This window comes from Carcharhinus amblyrhynchos, chromosome 6 (genome assembly GCF_965287045.1).
Source record: "Carcharhinus amblyrhynchos chromosome 6, sCarAmb.v2.hapA, whole genome shotgun sequence".
In the NCBI taxonomy this organism is placed as follows: domain Eukaryota; kingdom Metazoa; phylum Chordata; class Chondrichthyes; order Carcharhiniformes; family Carcharhinidae; genus Carcharhinus; species Carcharhinus amblyrhynchos.
This window is the reverse complement of record NC_137329.1, coordinates 24,832,794-24,856,229: the sequence shown is the minus strand read 5'-3', so window position 1 is coordinate 24,856,229 and position 23,436 is coordinate 24,832,794. Positions and strand designations below refer to the sequence as shown.

Genomic DNA, 23,436 nt, shown 5'->3' with positions numbered 1-23,436 from the left:
GACAACTGAGTGAGAATGTTCAGGGGCAAGCAAGACCCCATCCAATTACCTCCATCTTGGATGTTGGAAAGACCTGGTCCCTGCCTGACCCTTTCCTGCTGCCAGTCTGGTAAAACATGGGTGTGAAGTCAATTATTTTCACATCACCATGTGCATGAATTGGTAAACCATCTGAGTTGAGTCTTACTGAAAGGATCAATGAGCTTTAATAGGGGATATCCAGTGCAGCAGCAAATAAGAGATAATATTCCACAAGTTCCTTCCTCGAAAGGAAAAAAAACTATGATGATTCACCCCCAGGCAAGCTTCTTCCTGGCGTTTATAATACTGATAGTTGCCAAGAGTTGCTCAGCCAAATGGATCAGATCTGACCTTCAATTGAGGAAAAATTGAGGCCAGGAAGGAAAGAGAGCATCATCCCACATACGATCAACACACCCACAGCTGACTTTAAAAAAAACATTTTCAGAAGTCTGTCATATTCCTGTTACCTTATCCATGCATGACGCACCAGCCTCATTCCAGTTGTTAAGCATTTCTTGCCACGATTCCAGCTTGGAAGCACTGACGCTAGGGTAGCTGTGAATCAAGATACAAGACGTCAATGAATGAGAGCAGAGAAAGGAGCGAGCAGAGGGATAAGGAGTACGAGGGGAGAGAGAGAGAGAACGAGCCAAGGAATGAGAAATGGAATTGATGGGTGTGGACAGAGGAGGAACATAAAAATGAGGAGGAGAAAACATAGAAAATAGGAGCAGGAAGAAGTCATTTAGCTCTGTGAGCCTGCTCTGCCTTTCAATATTATGGCTGATCCTCTATCTCAGGGGTCTCCAAACTACAGCCCACGAGCCACACCTGACCCGCATCCAGATCAGAGTTTGGAGACCGCATCCCAGCGCTCTCCCCATACTTCTTGGCATCCTTAGAGTCTAGAAATCTATTTCCTTCTTAAGTATATTCAATGACTTGGCCTCTACAGTTTTGTGCAGTAGAGAATTCCACAGGTTCACCACCCTCTGGCCGACCACATTCCCTGAGACTGTGACCCTCCCCACCCCTTGTTCTACACCCACCCGTCCTCCCAGCCAGAGGAAGCTTCATTCCTATATCCAATCTGTCCAGCCCTGTCAAAATTTTATGCATTTCAATAAGATGTCTTCTCATTCTTCTGAACTCCAGTGAATACAGGACTAGTAGACTGAACCTCTCCTCATTTGACAATCCTGTCATTCCAGGAATCAGTCCGGTGAATCTTTGCTGTACTCCAACGATGGCAAGTATTATCTTCCACAGCTAAAGAGACCAAAACTGCATACAATACTCCAGGGGTTATCTCACCAAGGGTCTGTACAGATGCAGTAGGACATCCTTGTTCCTGTAATGCAGACCAACATACCATTTGCCTTCTTAACTGCTTGCTGCAGCTGCATGCTTGCTTTCACTGATTGCTTTGCAAGGATGCCAGGTCCCTTTGTACATTGACATTTCCCAATCTTTTTAAATAATACTCTGCCATTTAGTTTTTCCTACCAAAGTGGATAACTTCACACTTGTCCATGTTATGCTGCATCTGCCATGTATTTGCCTCCTCAATCAACTTGCCTAAATCATCTTGTAGCCTCTTAACATTCTCCTCATTCTCCTTCGTATTGTTAGCAAACTTGAAAATATTACTTTTGGTTCCCTCATCCAAATCATTGATACATATTGTGATAGTTCCCTCTCTCTAACCGATATACCATTATAGATTCTACTGGGGAGGCGGGGAAGGAAGAAATTACTTCTTAGGGAATAGCAGCAGAAGCCAAATCCATGGCACCATGGGTGGTGCTGCTGCACAAACGGGGAGGAAGACGACTGGCACAGCTATAGTGATAGGAGATTCAATCATCATTTTCCTTATCACCCCAGGAATCAAAACCCATTTCTCCAACACTAATCTTGGTGTCATACATTTAACTGTCTAATCTTATTTACCTAGTCAGGAAAGGGAGGGAGGAATGACAGAAAGTCTTGCATTTATACAATGCCCTTCACAACTTCAAAACATTCGTAAGCACATTATAACCAATGGGCTATTTTAAAGTATAGGCATTGTTGTAATGCAAGGAAACCAGATAACCAATTTACAAGACAGCAAATATCCATGAAGTGCAATATTTGGCAAATCTGTTGGTTAAGGACTAAAATGGTCCAAAAACATCAGTGACAACTCTTCTGCTTATCCCCTGAATAGCGTCATGGAATCCACCTAAGGTATAGAGAACAAGACCTTGGGTTCACCTGAAAAAACAGCATTTTTGACTGTGCAGTGCTCCTTCAGTACTGTCCCTGGGAATGTCAACCTAGATAACAGGCTCAAGTCTCTGCACTGAACCTTCCTGACTGTGGTGAGATTACTATTAAACCATGACCAACAGATAGCAGACAAAATTAGTCCCTGGTGTAGTTCAGAAACAGGAGACACCAAATTGTCACATATTTTACACTCCCATTCTCAATTTATTTTTCCATTGAGGAAAAAAAGTTTAGAAGATAGAAGTTTACCAAATTATGAGATGCATGTATGGAATGAATAGTGGGAGTCTTTTTCCCAGGGTAGAAATGTCAATTACTAGGGGACATGGGTTTAAGGTAAAAGAGGGAAGTTTAAATGTGATATGAGAAGTAAGTTTTTTTATTCAGAGGGTTGTAAGTGCCTGGAATGCACTGCCTGAGGAGGGATACGATAGCAACATTTAAGAGGCACCTTGACATCTATACGAATAGGCAGGGAATAGAGGGATATGGACAACGTAGAGGCAAAATATCTTTAGTTTAATCATGTGTCAGTGTTGACTTGGTGAGCCGAAAGGCTTGTTCCTGTGCCTCCTGATCCTTGTTCAAAGTTAAAGATCTAACAAGATGCAATGTGTTTAGCATTACTGACGAGTAACAATTGCACCCTCATTATGCTTATGTTATCCCCACAACAAAATTGTGCAGAACATCCTTGATTTTAGTTTAATTTTTTATTCATTCATGGGATGTTGGCATCATTGGCTAGGCCAGCATTCATTGTCCATTCCTAATTGCCATGAACAGACTGACTTGCTCAGCTATTTCAGAGTCATGGATTTGGAGTCACATGTAGGCCTAATGAGGCAAGGCATGCAGATTTCCTTCCCTAATTGTTTCGTGGTCATCTTTAGATTTAATTCCAGAACTTTTTCTTTAATTCAAAATTTCACAATCTGCCATCCAAACCTGGATTTCCCAGAGGAGTACCTTCGTTATCACAACATCACTGCCTCCCCTATATTAGCTCATAGAGAATCTGTGAAATAATTCCTCCAGTTATTAAATCTAGCAGGATTTTAAAAAAATGAATCAGAATAAATTTAATTTTCTATTCATGACTATTTCCACTGTATCCCATTCCTTTTACTCATGGCCTCAGGTGTATGCTAATGAGATTCTCCAAAAATTTCAAGAATTTATTGATGAGAATTCTGCTGTTTTATGAAATTCTGGGCTATATTTAGGAACACAATCTGGGAAGGCAATTAAAAATGTTCCATCATTTACTAAGGTCATAGCTCATATGTAATCCTCCTCCATAAATCCACCTTTGCCCCAAATCCCTTGGTTAACAAACATCTATTGGTCTCAGTTTTAACATTAATATAATGAAGAATCAATTGCCATTTGTAGAAGCGAATTCCAAAATTCTACCACATTGTGTGTTAAGTACCTCCAAATCACCCTCCTGAAATGCATAGTTTTAATTTTTAGGCTAGAGTTCTACAGTCTCTGAGTCTGTACTAGGAGTTTAGAAAGATGAGGGGTGAACATAAGAACATAAGAAATAGGAGCAGGAGTAGGCCATCTGGCCCTTCGAGCCTGCCCCGCCATTCAATAAGATCATGGCTGATCTGTCGTGGCTCAGTTCCACTTTCCCGCCCTCTCCCCATAACCCTTAATCCCTTCTCTTATCAAAAACCCATCAACCCGCTTCTTAAAAATATTTAGCGAGGCAGCCTCCACCACTTCAACGGGCAGAGAATTCCAGAGATTCACCACCCTTTGAGTGAAGAAGTTCCTCCTCAACTCCGTTCTGAACCGCCCCCCCTTTATCTTGAGGCTGTGCCCCCTAGTCCTACTGTCTTTTTTGAGCGGGAAGAGTCTTTCCACCTCTATCCTATCCATCCCATTCATCATCTTATACGTCTCAATGAGATCTCCCCTCATTCTTCTAAACTCTAACGAGTACAAGCCTAGTTTATTCAGCCTCTCCTCATAGCTCAACCCCCTCAACTCCGGTATCAGCCTAGTAAACCTCCTCTGCACTCCCTCCAAGGCCAAAATATCCTTGCGCAGGTGCGGCGCCCAAAACTGCACACAGTACTCCAGCTGCGGCCTCACCAATGCCCTATACAGCTGCAGCAAGACCTCCCTACTTTTATATTCAATCCCCCTCGCTATGAAGGGTGGGGGGGATCTTATTGAAACTTACAAAATACTGCGAGACCTGGACAGAGTGGATGTGGAGGGGATGTTTCCACTGGTAGGAAAAACTAAAACCAAAGGGCACAACCTCAGACTATAGGGACGATCCTTTAAAACAAAGGTGGGGAGGAATTTCTTCAGCCAGAGAATGGTGAATCTGTGGAACTCTCTGCCACAGAAGGCTGTGGAGGCCAGGTCATTGAATGTCTTTAAGACAGAGATAGATACGTTCTTGATTTATAAGGGGATCAGGGGTTATGCGGAAAAGGCAGGAGAATGGGGATGAGAAAAACATCAGCCACGATTGAATGGCAGAGCTGACTTGATAGGCCGAGTGGAGTAATTCTGCTCCTATGTCTTATGGTCTAACCAGCACAAATAGTTTCTCACTGAAATTGGTACTTATCTTCCACTGGATCATAGAATCCTTTCTGTGCAGAAAGAGGCCATTCAGCCCATCGTCTGCACCAACTCTCTGAAACAGCATCCTACCCAGACCTTCCCCTCCTAACCCTGCCCACTTAACCTGTACATCTTTGGACAGCGGGAGGAAACCAGAGCGCCTGGAGGACACAAACACAGGGAGAATGTGCAAATTCCAAACTGTCACCCAAGACCAGAATCAAACCCAGGTTCCTGGTGTAGAGGCAGCAGTGCTAACCACTGCACTGCCAACCCCCACCTCGAGTTGGAAAATTCCCAGTGCGAAAAGAAAAGAGCTCAGGGCCTGCATAAAACAGTATAAATTTCTCACCAAACATGTTTGGTCTAAATCTAGCAACACTGGATTGAGCCATTTCCTTTGTCAAGCAGTGAGCTCAATTGCTGATTTACATTCAACTTGCATCTAATAATAGCTGCAAGCCAGCAGGAAGCTTTGTATTAGCAGGCGTTTATACTTGCAAACGTGCCTATTATTTGAGTTCTCCTCTCATAACCAGAAGGAAGTAACATATTGAAATCACTTTCAACAGTTGCAACACCATTCCACAAATGTGTACTTAGACCCCACCCCCAGCTTCCCTTGCCCTTCCACGGCTTGGGATTAACAAATCGTATTATTCGAATGAAACTGTCGAATACGCTGCACAATAGTGACAGTTGCAGACTTGGACAGCTGTCTATGTGCTAGCCACTCGGTCCGATCCTCAAACAACAATAAGGTGTCCATAAGGGGCATTCAGCTGCCAATTATAATTCTGGGCAGAAATCAAACCGGCTCCAGCTCTCCTGCGAGACAGGTGCACCTGCCCAATCCCTCACCCGCAACTCAGTTATTTCAGAACATTGATTCAAATGTTGCTGTAAGGCCTGTGTTTTCGATCGGATGAGTGGATCTGAGTTGGGCTTTTTTTTAAAATGGGTTTTGGGCTGGGCTGTTAAGTTGGATTTTAGGTTAGGTCAGTAAGTGGGTGGGTTTCAGGAAGGGACTTGCCTGTAGTCATGGCTACGATGTTCCTGCTTCCGCTTGTCGCAGTGCCTGCGAAACACCGCGAAGCCAAACTGGTCGAAGCCCAGCACACAAGGCTTCTCGGTCGGGCAGCTGCTCATGCTTTGCCGGGAGCTGGTTACTGGGTTTGTGAAGCTGGGATACAGTCACAAGCTCTACTATCTGTCTCTGCGAGGCGACTCTGCCACTCAATTCAATGAGCACTTTCGAAACTAGCGCTGCCACGCCCCCGCTCTCTCCGGATTGGACGGCAAGTGCGATTGACAGCAGCCGTCCGGCCAATGACAACTCCCGCTGCTTGTCGAGCGGGCGGCGATTCGCCGAGGCTTCCACCCAATCAGAGTGCGGGCCGACCTTTGTTCCACTGACCCAGAGGGAAAGTCCACTCATTCATTCATTCGTTCATTCAGTTTCCAACGTTTATCCTCTCCTTTTCGTTCTCTTGTCATCAGCATCAATGTTGTTGCGGCAGTTGGTCGTCATGGAGCTATCCCATTGCAAGCAGCTGCTGGGGAGTAGAAAAATATAAATCCATGTAATTCATGTCACTGCACCTAATAGCAAAAATTGAGTTGGGGGAAAGAACCAACTACCAACTTGATCACTACCAACTATCATGAAGTTTTTTTATCACTGAATCGTGCCAGTAACTCACCTTGCCCAGCTGTCAGTTTATTAATGATGTACGAACCACTGGGATGAGATAAAGCAGCTAGGTTCTCAGCTTCAGTCTGGATTAATTATGTGATACGCATATCCAAATATTTGCTCAGATCATGGAGCGTTTCATATAAACATATCTTAATCTTATATTTATTATTTTATGCAAGATATTTTCACTGCAATGACATCACAATTATAATGTAGCATCACCAGCAGCTTTCTTCAATTTCAAGCTTTGAAACAGATTAGATTCATATTATATAAACATAGCTTTTCTACTTGCAATTTCGACTGTGGTTAATGAAATATATCGTGTTCTGCAATGACTTATGATCTGATTACAATTCTGAGGATGGTTGTAATTGGGATTGGACTGCTTTTGATTTATCTGGTAAGCATCTAGTACAGATATGTATTTCCTTTCCGTGTACCGTATTTTCTCCATCGTAGAGCAATCATTGCTGCTAGCGATTTTAGTTGACAAATACTTAGCCACTTCGTGTTTTAACTGTTGTTGGGATTCGGCAAAACTCGCAATTATTGCCCATCTCAATAGCCACTTTCTTGAACTCTGCAGTCCATATAATGAAAGTGCTGTTTAGTCGAAAGTCCCAATTTGTCATTTTTGGTGCCAAAGCAGGAATGGTTGATGTATGTCAGAGTTGGGATAGGGTATGACTTGAAGGCTGTGGTGTCCCCACATACATCGATGCTGTCAATTTTCCCTGATGTGGAGATGCTGGTGTTGGACTGGGGTGGACAAGATTCAGTGGCTCAAACGTTAAAAGTGAAATACTTTATTAGAAAGCAAAACATGATATTGATAAAGAACATTGACAAATGGCATTGGCATTTCTTAATATTGTCATAATCAGAAAATTGTCCCTCTTCTTGATGTAATGCAAGAGTGTAGATTCATGCAAACACAATCATTGCAAGGGAATTAGAAGCTGAACTTGGATCTCCCTCATGCAAAGGGGGTGTATTTTGGGATAATTGAAGCTTTCAAGACCAAGATTGGTAACTGTTTTGTGAGGTCAGAATATTAAGAGATATGGAGCAAAAGTGGCAAATTAAGTTGAAGTGCAGATCAGCCGTAGTCTATTTGATGTACTCGTGTTCCTACAGGGACCACAATTACCACAAAAATGTTAGCTGACATATTAATTGGGCTGTACTAAATAAACTATATACAGATCCTTCATAACTTCCCATCTCTCGTATTCTTACGGCTCCATTTAAAAAGCATAGAATCCTTTATGCTTTAAGAAATGATTTCTCAACCTGCTCTGTCATCTTTAACAATTTATCCACATAAAAGTTCCTCTAATACTATACCCGGTTTATAATTGTATCACTTGTTTTGTATTGGCTGTCCTCATTCTTTCTATCAAATGGTATCACCTCATACTACTTTATATTAAATTTCATCTGTCATGTGTCCTGCCCTTTCTACATCAACTTGAAGACTATTACTATCTGCCTAATAGTTCACAACATTTCCATATTTTGTGTCATCTGCAAATTTTTCAATTGCATCCTGCACACCCAAGTCTAAGTCTTTAATATAGATTAATATGAAAAGCAATGGCCGAAGTACCAACCCCTAGAAACCCCACTATTTATCATCCTCCAGTCTTAAACATAACTGTTCACCACAAATCTGTTACTCAGCCAACTTCGTATTCATGTTGTTACTGTCCCTCTATTCCATATCAAACATCTTTTGGAGATCTACACGGATCACATGAACTGCATTATTGTTATTATCTCATCCAAACATTCTACAAAATTAGTTAAACACAATTAACAAATCAGTGCTTTGTTTTAATTAATCCACATTTGCCCAATTGACTGCTAATTCTGTCTTAGATTATCATTTCTAAAAGTTTTTCAATGGCTGAGTAAAACAGACTGGCTTGTAATTGCGCAAATTCCCTTTTAGTCCCTAATAGGCCCTATTGCCCTCTTCCAATGTACATGCCTATAGAAGGTTTGTAGATTCCCTTTGCCAGTCTCTTTTCATACTCTCAGCTGGTCTTATTTCTTTTTTATTGATTAAAGAAAGGCAGACAGTCCAGGGAAACTTTTAATGAATTATTTTGAAGATGTCTCTGAGGCAGTCCCTTATAGTTCAGGATGAGCTTCCCTAAAAACTGTTGGATTGTTCAGGTTACCATGTTTAAGCCAATTAAAGCTGGCGTCTCAGACCTCAGCCTGTTATAAATCAGGCCAGAAACTTCAAAGTGTTTTATGAAGTCTGCCTGGATCGTAAGTTTTGCACTTTGAATTTGGCTAAGGTGAGCATGAGATATTTCACTTCGGGTATGATTCAATTGATCCACTAAGGAGCTTATATCAAACAAAGTTTATTTAAGAATACTGTTAACATGTATAGAAAAAAAGTTAGCAATAACTTTTACCAATTACAAGCAAGAAAAAATAATCATGATAGCAAGGGGGATTGAATATAAAAGTAGGGAGGTCTTGCTGCAGCTGTATAGGGCATTGGTGAGGCCGCAGCTGGAGTACTGTGTGCAGTTTTGGGCGCCGCACCTGCGCAAGGATATTTTGGCCCTGGAGGGAGTGCAGAGGAGGTTTACTAGGCTGATACCGGAGTTGAGGGGATTGAGCTATGAGGAGAGGCTGAATAAACTAGGCTTGTACTCGTTAGAGTTTAGAAGAATGAGGGGAGATCTCATTGAGACGTATAAGATGATGAATGGGATGGATAGGATAGAGGTGGAGAGACTCTTCCCGCTCAAAAAAGACAGTAGGACTAGGGGGCACAGCCTCAAGATAAAGGGGAGGCGGTTTAGAACGGAGTTGAGGAGGAACTTCTTCACTCAAAGGGTGGTGAATCTCTGGAATTCTCTGCCCGTTGAAGTGGTGGAGGCTGCCTCGCTAAATATTTTTAAGAAGCGGGTTGATGGGTTCTTGATAAGAGAGGGGATTATGGGTTATGGGGAGAGGGCGGGAAAGTGGAACTGAGCCACGACAGATCAGCCATGATCTTATTGAATGGCGGGGCAGGCTCGAAGGGCTAGATGGCCTACTCCTGCTCCTATTTCTTATGTTCTTATATTGTATAACCCTAACTGAATATAGGAAATATCCCAATCAAACCAATCCCATAAACAAACTTCTTTCAACAGGTTTAACACAGCAAAGGCTAATGCTCACATAATACTGGAACTTAGCCCTTTGGTTGATTGTCGCAGTTCGCTCGAGGCACACACAGACAAACCTGGAGTCAGAACAGCTTTCCAAAACATCAGGGTGAGAGAAACTCTAGGCAAGCCATCAACAGCAGATTTTCCAAAACCAGGAAGAAAGAGAGAAACACTGCTTTCCAGTGTGATGGTCATCTCCTCCTAAACCAAAACAGCAGCTCAAAACTGAAAGTGAAAGAGTTCCTGTCATCCCTGACCCATCAACCAGTCTTCACCCTAACAATGCAGGGTTATAAATCAAATACCAGAAAGTACCTGAGGCCCATAGTAAAAATAAATGAAACCCTTCTTAAGTTATTGAAGCAGCAATCTGGCAGCCAGCCTGGCAACACTATGAAAAGAACTGAAGCTGGGATAGCTGCAGAGAACAAGGTAAAAAAAAATTTAAAGGTGTGCTAATGTCACAAGCCTCACCTTTTGTTCCTCTGTTGCCTTACGAAGTGTTTACAGTACAGAAACTGGTCATTCATCCCAATAGATCCATGCCCTACAGAAGCCTCTTTCCACTCATTTCACTCTATCACTTGTACGTTTATATAAGTTTCCCTGAATTGTATCCATACTTGTCATCTCAAACACTCCATGTAGCAACATGGGAACTGGGGGTGGCCATTTAGCCACTTCTGCCATTCAGTGAGATCTTCGCTGGTTTCCAACCTAACATATTTATTAATATATTTGTTTATTTACACAACAAAAATCTATCACTCTCAGTCCTAAAATAACAAAAATAATCATGGTTGAGTATCTATTTTCATTTCTGGAAAAGGGCTTTAAAATTCTACCACACCTTCCAAGAGGAATTGTTTCTTAATTTCACTCCTGAAAAACCAGCTTCTTTTGACTATGTATGGTACCGCGTCCTGGACCCGTGGCCAGTGGAAAATATCACTAATAACCGAGGGGCAGCACAGTGGCACAGTGGTTACCACTGCTGCTTCACAGCACCAGGGACCCCGATTTGATTCCCGGTTTGGATCACTGTCTGTGTAGAGTTTGCACATTCTCCCCATGTTTGCGTGGGTTTCCTCTGGGTGCTCCGCTTTCCTTCCACAGTCCAAAGATGTGCAGGTTAGATTGATTGGCCATGCTAAATTGCCCCTTAGTGTCAGGGGGACTAGCTGGCGTAAATACATGAGATGATGGGGATAGGCCTGGGATTGTGGTCGGTGCATACCTGATAGGCTGAATGACCTCCTTTTGCACAGTAGAATTCTATAATTCTATGATTCTCTCCCCCCCTTAATACTTCAGACACTTCAATCAAATCATCCTTTAACCTTCAAAATTCTAGAGGGCACAAATCTAGTTTTGTAATCTTTCCTCATAATTTTATTTTGGATGAAATTTCCATGTATTTCCATAATGCAAAACTACTGGAACTCTCAAAATGCTTTGCTGCCAATGAAGAGCTTTTGAAGTGTTGTAATGTTGGAAACACAGCAGCTAATTTGCACTCAGCAAACTCCCATAAATAGTAATCTGATAATGACCAGATGTTTTTCTCATGAGGTTGATTAGGTGATAAATATTGGCCAGGACCCTGGGGAGAATCTGCCTGCTTGTCATCGAAATAGTGTCGTGTTACATCCATCTGAACTGGCAGCTGGGGCATTGGTTTAATGTCTTATTTGAAAGCTGACACCCGTAACAGTAAATTAACCCTCAGTACAGTACTGGAGTGTCAGCCTTGATTTTTGTGCTCAGGCCCCAAATGAGACGTTGGAGCTTAGATATCCTTCCAGCAGATTCACACAGCACTCCCTCCGAAAACAGCATATCCTTCCTAAAGTGTGATGCCCAGAGCTACTCACAGTATCCCAAATGTGATCTAATCAGGGCTTTCTATAACTGAAGCATAACTTCTATGCCCTCATATTCTAGTCAATCCATTTGTGTTTTTGATTGTTTTCTGTACCTTCTCATGACATTTTTTAAGAATCCCTAAATCTCATTTAACCTTTACCCCTTTTAGCTGTCCACCATTAGAAAATAACCTGTTCTGTCCTTCTTCAGTCCAAAGGTGATGGCTTCACATCTATCAATTTCTTTCTCTAATGTTACAAATTGATCTGCACTGCTCACAACAGCACCCATCTGGTAGCAAATTTCACTTGCGGTTTCTCTGGAATTCTTTACTAGATTTATTAATAACAATCTTGTAGGCTTGTTTGGAAGTGGAAACATCTGCTCTAACTTATTAAAAATATCTATGGGTGAGCCCTTCAGTCTTATTATTTTCTAGGGAACAGAGGACTGATATATTGAATCGTACTGGTTTGATCCCAGACTTGAAAGGTTTTTCTTGCATATAGGATTACACAACAGTACAGCACCGAAGGAGACTGTTTGGCCCATTGATTCTTGTTCCCGCTCATTCATCCCCTTGCAATTTTTCCTCTTTTAAGTATTTGATCTGATTCCCTTTTAAAAACTGTGATGAATCTGTACACACCACCCCAGCACCAATCCTTTTAAGTACCTTGTGCATTTGTGCATTTGAACACTTATTTTAAAATAATATGCAAAGCAGACCTTCCTCATCAGCCAGAGCTTGCTATCTCTCTGTCCTTTTTTTTTTGTTTATCTCCAATTCAATCCAATCAAAGTCCAATTCAAAGTCTCAACGAGTGAGACATTCCAGGTCCAAGCTGACATGACAGGCTGGCCACTTTCTACCTTGGGCTTGATCTAATATGATCCAACCTGATTGGAGCAGGCATTGCACCTCCTCCAAGGCTTGACCTCATTTGCATCTTAGCCAAAAGGCTTAGATGCTGCTATAAAAATTGCTTTAAATGAGTGAGGGACAGCAAAACTACACTTGATCTTAGCCAAAAGGCCGAGAATTGTTTAGCTCACAGAAGTGTAGTTATTTGGCAGCAGAGAGTGAATGATCAGGCAGGTTGATCTCCCAGGCAGAGGACAAAGCTAGCCCATAGCACTTGGGGTGTGCCGATGCCTGCGATGGTGGTTTGCACAGACTAGGGTAAAGGATCAGGGTAGCCCATGATGTTAAACCAAGGCTTTATCTGGCAGGGATGAAAGCATGATCAAGCAGAGTATGAGGCTAGCCCATTGCTGTGGATGATGTGCTGATGATGCCTGTGATGGTAGTTTGCCCACGATGGGGGAGTGTAAAGTTTCAGGGTACCAAATGATTGGATTTGATTTATTATTGTCACATGTATTACTATACAGTGAAAAGTGTTGTTTCTTGTGCGCTATATAAAGCATACAGTCATAGAGAACAAAACTAGGGAGTGCAGAATGTACTGTTACAATCATAGCTAGGGTGTAGAGAACGATCAACTTAACAAGAGAGTTAAAAGAGTTAGAATGAAATTTAAGAAGAATAGGAGAGTAAAAAATAGAATTAGAAGATATGCTGGGCACAGCTTGCAAAAAGTCGCCTCATTCCGGCCCTATCTCCGAATGAGGTTTAAACTGAGGCTTTACCGAATGCAATTTTTCAAAGCCATCTTGGCTTTTTGGTTAAGATGAAGCATCAGATGAAGCCCTGGAAATGGTGCAGTGCCTCACCCTGTCAGCTTGGATCTTGTTTGATGGACCCCAAGTAGGGGTCTTGTCAGCTTGGACCTGGTTTGTCCCTCATGTGGGGACCATGATTGCACTTAATTTGAATTGGCTTTTCTTTAAAAATAAGAATTAAAAGTACCGCAAGGTCCTAAGAAATAGCCATCTGACTCTCTCTCCCTCTCACACTTAAACCATTTGTCCCCAAATCTGTGTTGCACAACATCGCCCCATCATTGCAGTGTTAATATAAGCCTACTTGTGACACTCACAAATAAACTAAACATCCACACTGCCTCTGTCTCCACCTTGGGTTTGCTGTCTCAGGCCTCTCTGACCCCGCCAAGTTTACCACCCGTTGCCGTGGCAACCCCTCCGCCGCCATTGCACCAACCTCGGCATCCCATTGGGAGGCTCAATCTCCGCTGAAACGCCCAATTCCAAAAGCTGCTCTCGGATTGGTCACGCCTACCCCCAAGCCTCACCAATCAGCGGCAGCCTGGCTTCGATTGGCTCCGGGGGATGGAAGCGAACCGCTCACTGGCTCCGGCCGTCGGGGGCGGGGAGAAAATGTCGCTTTCCGATAGGTGCGCCTGCAGAGCGGGCTCTGGGAAAGCCGCGTGACCATTGGTCAGTGCCCCGCCCGGGAGGGGGCAGCGCGGGCTCCCTATTGGCGGAGCGGAGAGGGCGCTGTGATTGGTCAATCGGGCGGACAGAACGCGCTTCCTATTGGTGGAGCGGAGCGGCGCGGCCATTGGACAGCCGGGTGATGATTGACAAGAGAGGGGCGGGGCTCGCGGGGATCCAGGTCAGCAGTTACGTCAGCGGCTGGAAGTAGGTCAGTGGAACCTTGGGTTGCGACATTGTATCAGCGGCGGCAGTGGTGGCGGTGGCAAGGCAGCACACCTGGGGGAGGGAACACTTGTCGGAACCCCATCCGTACAAGGTGAGTAACCCAGTGCTACATCTCAGACCGCAGGCATTTGGCGAAGGGGAGGGAGGAGTGGAAAATGGGGCTTTGAACCCCCTTTCTCTCTGTCCAACTCTACACATCAGCCCTCACATAGAACCAGAGCCTCTGGACCCCCAAGACCCCCCAAACCCCACCCCCTCACACATACATACATACATACACGGTACGGCACAGTGGTTAGCACTACTGCCTCACAGCTCCAGGGACCCAGGTTCGATCCCCGGTTTGTGTCACTGTGTGTGTGGAGTCTGCACGTTGTCCCCGTGTCAGTGTGGGTTTCCTCCCACAGTCTGAAAGCCACGCTGGTTAGGTGGATTGGCCATGTGAAATTCTCCATTAGTGTACCTGAACAGGCGAATGAGTGTAGCGACTAGGGAATTTCCTAGTAACTTTATTGCTGTGTTAATGTAAGCCTACTTGTCACATTAATAAATTTTAAACATGTGTGTACAAATGCATGCACATACATAAAATCATAGAATCCTACAGTGTAGAAGGAGGCCATTTGGCCCATTGAGCCTGCACTGACCTCAATCCTACCCAGGCCTTATCTCCATAACCTCATGCATTTGCCCTAGCTAGTCCCCCTAACACTAAGGGGCAATTTAGCGTGGCCAGTCCATTTAACCTGCACATCTTTGGACTGTGGGAGGAAACTGGAGTACCTGGAGGAAACCCATGCAGACATGGGGAGAATGTGCAAACTCCACACAGATAGTGTCCCAAGCTGGGAATTGAACCTGGGTCCCTGGCGCTGTGGGGCAGCAGTGCTAACCACTTTGTCACCTGAAGCATGCACATACATGTACATATATGCAAACATGTGTACATACATATATGCACAAAGCCCGTACTGGACTTGCACTATTGCAAGAATTGTTATCAGTTGGAGGAAAAAAAAGTTTGAGGAAAAAGAAGTAGTTAAGAAACATCTTAAAGGAGCTGAAAGAAGCAGAGAGGGGTTTGGAGGAGGAATTTGCAGAATTTAGGGCCAAGGCAACTGAAATTCAGGCTGGTTGAGGGTGAAGTGAATGGGGAAACATGCAAGATGTCAGATCTGGAGGACAGCAAAGATCTGTCTTCGAAACCCTCTCTGATAGATGAGCTCACATCCTGCCACACTTTTTTTGCAGTACTTTGTGCATATGCTTTGTTTTTTGTATTGTAGACCTTGTTTTTTCCTGGGGTCTGGTAGTGTGCTGTGTGCGTGCGTGATCGATCTCCGTGGTCACTGTTTGGCAGGGTTTCGAAGACAGATCTTTGCTGTCCTCTAGATCTGACATCTTGCATGTTTCCCCATTCACTTCACCCTCAACCAGTCTGAATTTCAGTTGCCTTGGCCCTAAATTCTGCAAATTCCTCCTCCAAACCCCTCTCTGCTTCTCTCAGCTCCTTTAAGATGTTTCTTTTGCTCACTGGTCCAACTATCTCCTTGTGTGGAGATCTAAAATAGTAAAAAAAGAGGCGCTGGAGAAACTCAGGCCTAGCAGCATCTGTGAGGAGAGGAGCAAAGTTAACGTTTTGAGTCCGATGTGGATCTTCTTCAGAGGTGTTTGAACAGTTTTTCCAGCACTTTATCTCCTATATAAATTTTGTTTGATAATGCTCCTGTGATGCACCTTGATGCTTTTTAACAGTTAAGCAAGGAGGCTATTTGGATTGGTTTGATATAAAAATATATATGACAAAATTTAAAATTAGACAAGCAATGCTGGACAAACAAGTCCGTTTGTAAAAGAGAAAGGGACGGGTTAGCATTTGGATCTGTTAACGTGGTAAATGTACTTTCTTATGTGAAAATATTTTTGAACAAGTTTACAAAACTTGTTGGAATTTTAAGAAATGTTGATATATACAAATAGCTGCAGCAAATAGCACACATGTTGCAGCTCCAAAAAACTCCAGTCATAATATATGCTGCCTTATACTTTTGCCTGTGTGGAATTTGTACATTCTTCCTGCATAATCTTGGGTTTCCTCTGGGTGCTCCAGTTTCCTCCCACAGTCCAAAGATGTGCAGGTTAGGTGGATTGGTGATGTTAAATTGATCCTAGTGCCGGGGGATTAGCAGGATAAATATGTGGGCTAACGGGGACAGGGTCTGGGTGGGAGTGTGATTGGTGCGGACTTGATGGGTTGAATGGCCTCCTTCTGCGCTGTAGGGATTCTATGATAATGTGTAATCTTCTGGTTAGAAGTTCATTTATTATATTGTAACCGTGCAGTGACTTCAGCTGCCTAGACCTTAAACTCTGAGTTTCTTTCCAAAGCTCTGTATCTTGCTTTCCAACTTTTAAATGTTCTTTAAAACCAACTATTTGATTAAACTTTTGGTTATCTGTCCTAAATAGTCCCTTGCGTGGTTTAATTTGAATGCTTTGGATTGTCTTACTATGTTATTAAGTCTGGTTCTGGTATTTGAATCTGGTAATCTGAGAATTACATTGTGCGTTCTGCCCACGCTGCATTGTAAATTGAAAACCTGTTGTTATTTTAAATTCTCTTGTTAATATCTACCTTAGCACTTGCGTCAGGTCTGCGCATTCATATGTAAAGCACGGTGGCACTGCTGCCTCACAGTGCCAGGGACCCAGGTTCGATTCCCGCCTCGGATGACTGTGCGGAGTTTGCATGTTCTCCCTGTGTCTGCGTGGGTTTCCTCTGGGTGCTCTGATTTTCTCCCCCCATTCCAAAGATATGTGGTTGATTGACCATGCTAATTTAGTCAGGAGGATTAGGCAGAATAAATGCATGGGGTTATGGGGATAGGACCTGGGTGGGATTGTGATCAGTGCAAGCTCAATTGCTGAATGGCCTCCTTCTGCACTGTATGTATGGAAAAAAATTCTCAGCATTTTATAGCCATAGCCATAGCTCAGTGGGTAGCATTCTGGCTCAGGATTTAAGCTTCACTGGTGAACGTTAGGTAATCTGACTGACAGTTCAGTGCAGACTGAGGGAATGACATTTAAAATATCGTCACTGAAATACTGTAGGGAGTTTTCTTTATCCTTTCTAGGGATGTGGGATTTGCTGGCTAGGCCAGCATTCATTGCCCATCCCTAATTTCCCCTGATACGGTGATGGTGAGTTGCATTTTTGAACAGCTGCAGTCCCTGTGGTTTTGGTACACTCAGTGCTGTTAGGGAGGGAGTTCCACGACTTTGGCCCAGCAACAGTGACTGGTGTAGTTCCAAGCCAGGTTGATGAATGGCTTGGTGGGGAACTTCTAGGTGGGGTGTTTCCATGCATGTGCTGCCCTTGTTCTTCTAAATGGTAGTGGTCATGGGCAATTTGTGAACAGCATAGTCTCACAAATAGCAGTAGTTAAACAAATATAATCTATTTTACTGTTGGTTGAGGGCTAAATGTTTTTTGATTTGATTTATTATTGTCACATTTATTAGTGTACAGTGAAAGGTATTGTTTCTTACGCGCTATACAGAGAAAGCATACTGTTCATAGAGAAGGGAAGGAGAGGGTGCAGAATGTAGTGTTACACTCAAAGCTAGGGTATAGAGAAAGATCAACTTAATGCAAGGCAGGTCCATTCAAAAATCTGATGGCAGCAGGGAAGAAGCTGTTCTTGGGTCGGTTGGTAGGTGACCTCAGACTTTTGTACCTTTTCCTGAAAAGCTGGAAGAGAATATATCCAGGGTGCATAGGGGGAATTTTCCTCCTTCCCTCTAATAAGAGTGACCACGGAATATTTTGTGTCCATCTGAGAGGCTTCTTGGTTTAACGTTTCATCAATAGATAGTGACAGTGCAGTGACTCTGGCAGTGCAGTACTCTCTTAGTGCTGCACTGGAGTGTTGGTCTGGATTATGGGCTCAGGTTCTCTCATGAAATCCTAAAACAAGAATACTACTTAATTGAGCATTGAAATCTGGTATCATGTATATGAAATCATGGAGAGTGACCTGACTTTGGTGTCTTTACTATGGAAATAAGTCATCTACCCCTGGCGATCACTAATTAATGCTGGATGTAATTGTTTATTAACTTTTAAGTTTTTTTCCCTGCAACTGGGGGACAGACATACCAATCTTCAGTTATCTGATCTTAATCTTAAAAGTAATGGTGTGTTTTAATATCAATGGTATTGTAAAAATAATACACTAATTTCCCTCTATATAATTGTGATGGGAACTTACATCACAGATGTGACAGGAAGATTCTCTTGAATTATGATGTGAAGGGTAAATGCCAACTGGTTTTGTGTTGTGGTTTCTATACATACTGACCTGGTGGAATGTTCCTTCCAGTTACTGTATTACTGACATTTTGTAATGTCCTCTGTTTGCTTTTTTTTTAAGAAAATGTTTACAATTATTTTTCCCAGTAGCCCTTGATGGAAAGTTTTATATTACATTGACGTTTACTCTTCAACCAGCATCTTCAACCTTCGATACTACTGGCCATGTTTCTGAACAGTAGTGTCCCATTTCTAATCGGTTAAACATTTGTCTGGATCAAGTTCAATTAGTAGAAAACACTTCTGCTAGTCCAGCCTATTTCTAAGAGGTTATTCTAAGAAGTTCAACTTTGATACCTTCCCCCACCAAAAGGCAAATTCAAGGCAACTGCAATGATTGACATTGGAGGTCAGTCACACCCTCCTTCCACATCTTAAGGAGTGTTTCAGTCTCTGGGTCAAAATCCAGAAGTTGTTAAAATTTCATAAAGCAAATCTGTAAATCAACTTGTAATATTACAAAGTGCAGACTTGGTTCACAGTGGAACACCAAGATCCATAAGAGGATTATAGAATCATCAAATTTCTACAGTGCAGAAGGAGGCCATTTGGCCCATCAAGTCTGCACTGACCACGATCCCACTCAGGTCCTATTTCCATAACCTCTCATATTTACTCTGCTAATCCGCCTGACATTGGCCATGCTAAAATTAACCCCAATCAACCTAACCCGAATTTGGACCCTAATTACTAGAATAGTTCCAGGAATAAAGGATTTTCATAACCTAGATACTGAAGACACTGGGAATGTCTTCAGTCTTCCTTGCTCTTCAGCGAGCAAAAAAGGAAATTTGGTAAAATCTTGATGGGGTTAGATAGTAGATGAGTAACTGTTTCCAACAGGTGAAAGGCCTATAACCAGAACATAAAAAAGACTTGCATTTATGTTCTGTACAAGCATCAGATGGATGCAAAATATTAACTGTGTTTCTTGCTCCACAGATGCTTCCAGACCTGCTGACTTTACCCAGCATATTCTGTTTTTACAATCGGATTTCCAGCACGAGCAGTAGTTTGCTTTTTTAATTGCATTTAAGTAGCTTTTTTCACGGTCACTGGAAATTTCAAAGCTCTTTGCAGCCAGTTAAGTACTACTTGAAGTTTTTGTGTTCAAGCCGCTAACATGGGACTTGAACCATTGTGATTCAGAGACAAAGGCTACAGCTGCCATTCAGCTGTGGACATATACTCTGTAAAAGAGAAGGTTGAGGCATTACCAGATAAAGGTTTTAAGATTATTTCATGAAGTATGATAGGGTAGACATAATTTCCATTTGTGGATGAGTCCAGAACTAGGACCATATTTATAAAACGGCCAATAATAAATTTGTTAATGGAATGCAGGAGAAACTAGAATGTGATGTGAATGTGGAACTCGCTACAGAATCGTTACAGTGCAGAAAGAGGCCATTTGGCGATGCGAGTTTGCACTGGCTTGCTCAAAGACCATTCTACCAAAATGAATGGTAAAAGTGAATTAAATAAATGCATTTAAGGGAGGAAGAACATAAGAAATAGGAGTAGGCCATATTGCTCCTTGCCTACTCTGCTTTTTAAGGCGATCCTAACATGATAAACACATGAGGGAGGATGGAATATGGTGAAATGAAGTGGAGTGTAGATATGGACTAGTTGGTCTGAATGGCCTGTTTCTGTGCTGTAAATTTGATGTAATTCTGCTTAATGCCAAGGCAGGATGATTATACCCTGTTAATCCCCTTCTGCACACCAAGAGGAGCTCCATTGCCACCTTCTCCATGACTGCCTCCCTTGGCCACTCCCACATCCATCACTGCCTGTCCTTGTTCCAGTTGTCACACTTTTATACTAGTTTAAAAAATGTAAAAACGCACAGGATAGGAGCAGGAATGGACTATACAGCCCGGTAAGCCTGCTCTGCCATTCAATGTGATGACTCTTGATCTTGGACTTCAACTCCACCTTCCTACCTGCTCCCTATATCTCTTGATTTCCCTCAGAGATATGCATTTATATAGTGTCTTTCTAGACTCTAGGATGCCCCAAAGCATTTTATAGCCAGTGAAGTACATTTAGTAATTATAGCCATGGTTGTAATGTAGGATGTGTGCATAGCAAGCTTCCACAAACAGCAACATGATAATACTAGATAATTTTGGTGTTGTTATTGCAGGGATTAATGTTGATCAAGAGAACACAGCAACTTTGTACTCAAAGTAACAGCAGCATGGATCTTTTATATTCCGCAAGAGCGTTATTTCTTTAATAGCTTCCCTGATAAGGTGGTGCCTTCGGCAGTGCAACACTTACTTAGTACCACACTGGGTGTGTTAGCCTGGATTTTGTACTCTCTTGTGGGCTGTGGACCTTCTGACTCTGAAGTGAGAGTGCTACCCAGCTGCCATCTTTAGAGCCTTGCTGAAGGTGGTCCTTAGATGGTCCTCCATTAACTCACTTCCTTCCCCTCTGTAACAATCAAGACACTTCGCAGCTTCAGGCTCTAACCTGTCCTGTTGGTGAGCCAAATGATATTGTGCCTGAATGGCACAGCCATACATGGGAAATGATCATGCCAAGATGAATTGACTGGGATATTAGTAAGGCTATTCCACAACATCTGTTACCATTGGCAATCCTTTGACATCCTGTTGTGCCAATCATGTTCATTAGATTAGAGTCATGGAATCAGTACAGTGCAGAAGGAGGCCCATCGAAGCAACCTTACCCCTGTATTCCCATATATCTACACCACTAACTCTTCCTGTAACCAAGAAATCTTTGTTGATCAAGGGGCAATTTTAGCATGGCCAATTTACCTAACCTCCGGAGGAAACCGGAGCATCCGGAGGAAAGCCACGCAGACAGTGACCCGAGGCCAGAATTGAACCTGGGCCCCCTGGCATTGTGAGACAGCAATACTAACCACTGTGCCACTTTCGTTGCTTGTGTTTTGCCGAGCTATTTATTATTCAGCATCTTGGTTTTCCTGGATGCTCATATTTGGATGAAGCCAGTGAGTAACAAGTTGAATTGTGTATGTGTGGGCAGGTTAGCTCATGAGAATCAGAATGTTATTTTCAAAAGAAAAACTGCAAGTTCAAAATCACACTGCGGTAGTTATTTGAATGAGTGGGAGAAACTCTGAGAGAAACTCATATTAGTCACGTTGTTTGATATCAACCCTGGCTCAGTGGGTAGTCCTCTTTCGTTTCTCAGCCAAAAGGTCATGAGTTCAAGACCTACTCCAGAGATGCGGAGCATGAAAATTTAGGCTGATGCTCCTGGTGCAGTGCTGGGAATGCTGTTTTGTTGCTGCTACCATCTTTAGTATGAAACATGAAACTATTGGGGCGGCACAATGGTTAGCAATTCTGCCTCACAGAGCCAGGGACCCAAGTTCGATTCCTGGCCTCGGGTGACTGTCTTGTGTGGAATTGCACATTCTCCCTGTGTCTACGTGGGTTTCCTCCGGGTGCTCCCGTTTCCTCTCTCAGTTAAAAGATGTGCAGGTTAGGTTGACTGGCCATGACAAATTGCTCCCTTAGCGTTGGGGGGATGTCAGGGAGATTAGTAGGGTAAAGATATGGGGTTATGGGGATAGCGCCTGTGTGGGATTATTGTCGGTGCAGGGTTGATGGGCCAAATGGCCTCCGTCTGCATTGTAGGTTTTCTTTTCTGTGATTCTAAGGCCTTGACTACCTTCTTGGTGGATGGAAAAGATCTCGTGGAGCTATTTAGAAGTGTCGCAGCGTTATGCTCTGTGCTGTCCTTGCTAATATTTAACCCACAATCAATATTACTACATAAAAAGTTCAGATTTTTCTGTTAATATCAAACTGTATTTGTGGGAATTTGCTATGCACAAATTGACTTCTGTGTTTCCTACACGTCAACAACTATAAAAGTGCATTTCAAAAAAGTATGTAATTGCCTGTAAGGAACTATGAGACATCCTGAGGTTAATAAAAGTTGCTACATTAATGCAAATTCTTTCTTTGTAAGATCCATATTTTATGGACAGCACAGTGGTTGGCAACGCCAGGCATCTGGGTTCAATTCTGGTCTCGAGTGACTGTGTGTGTGGAGTTTGCATGTTCTCCCTGTGTCTGCGTGGGTTTCCTCTGGGTGCTCTGGTTTCCTCCCACAGTCCAAAGATGTGTGGGGTTAGGTTGATTGGCCGTGCTAAATTGTCTATTAGTGTCAGGGGGGCTAGCAGGATAAATACAGCGGGTTTCGGGAATAGGGTCTCGATGTAATTGTTAATGGTGCAAGCTTGATGGGCTGAATAGTCTCTTTTTGCACTGTAGAGATTTTATGATCATTAAACTTCTTAGTGCAGGTGGACAAGTTTCCATGATGTGCAGTACGTAGGTGAGGCTCCCTTTCCGAAACACAAATCTGCCCTCCCAAGAACTGGGTCTTCCTGGTCCACCTCTTGATCTGCAGACCTGCTTAATAGTAATTTATTCTACGATAGTTCGGGTTTCCATCTCGGAAGCATACTATTGTTGGGAGGTGATGTGGAAAGTGGGCAAGTTTAAATACAGATTTTCCATTTCCATCCATGTAACACTCTGCACTGCTCATTAATATATTTTGCCCTGCAAATGATCCCTGCAATCATTTACACCTGGTCTCCTATTACAGGACTTCTGTTTTCTAGGGACAACAATTAGAAAGGAGGAGGCCATTAAGCTCCATCATTTAATTAGATCCTGGAAACCTTAAAGCCAACAACAACTTAGCGATCTTAGTTTTGAAAATTTCAATTCATCTCCCAGGGCCAAGAGCTTGTTCTCAGAGGACTGACTGAGTTCCAGATATCCACAATAATTGGTTTTGAAGAAGCGCTTCCT

General features: G+C 42.9%; 2 protein-coding genes and 1 pseudogene across 4 annotated transcripts in view; 1 reads left to right on the top strand and 2 right to left on the bottom strand.

Annotated features, from left to right (window-relative positions):
* The window catches only part of LOC145343756 (USP6 N-terminal-like protein), a 111,966-nt gene extending 111,408 nt beyond the window's left edge, over positions 1-558 (bottom strand). Inside the window, exon 1 of the mRNA XM_080190053.1 lies at positions 492-558. Coding sequence (XP_080046179.1) covers positions 492-536 — 45 coding nt within the window. The 5' untranslated portion in view covers positions 537-558. The remainder of the gene's footprint in view (positions 1-491) is intronic.
* The window catches only part of bmal1a (basic helix-loop-helix ARNT like 1a), a 127,416-nt gene that overhangs the window by 51,696 nt on the left and 52,284 nt on the right, over positions 1-23,436 (top strand). Inside the window, exon 1 of one of the 3 annotated variants that reach the window (XM_080190048.1) lies at positions 14,209-14,317. The exons of 1 other annotated variant lie outside the window; for it this stretch is intronic. Coding sequence is in view for 1 of the 2 variants with exons in the window: in XM_080190047.1 (XP_080046173.1) it covers positions 18,935-18,950 (16 nt within the window). In the remaining variant the exon portion in view is untranslated. Of the gene's footprint in view, positions 1-14,208; positions 14,318-18,930; positions 18,951-23,436 lie in introns of those variants that run through there. One more of the 3 variants, XM_080190047.1, reaches the window with a different exon arrangement.
* LOC145344677 (U2 spliceosomal RNA) lies at positions 12,530-12,688 on the bottom strand (annotated as a pseudogene).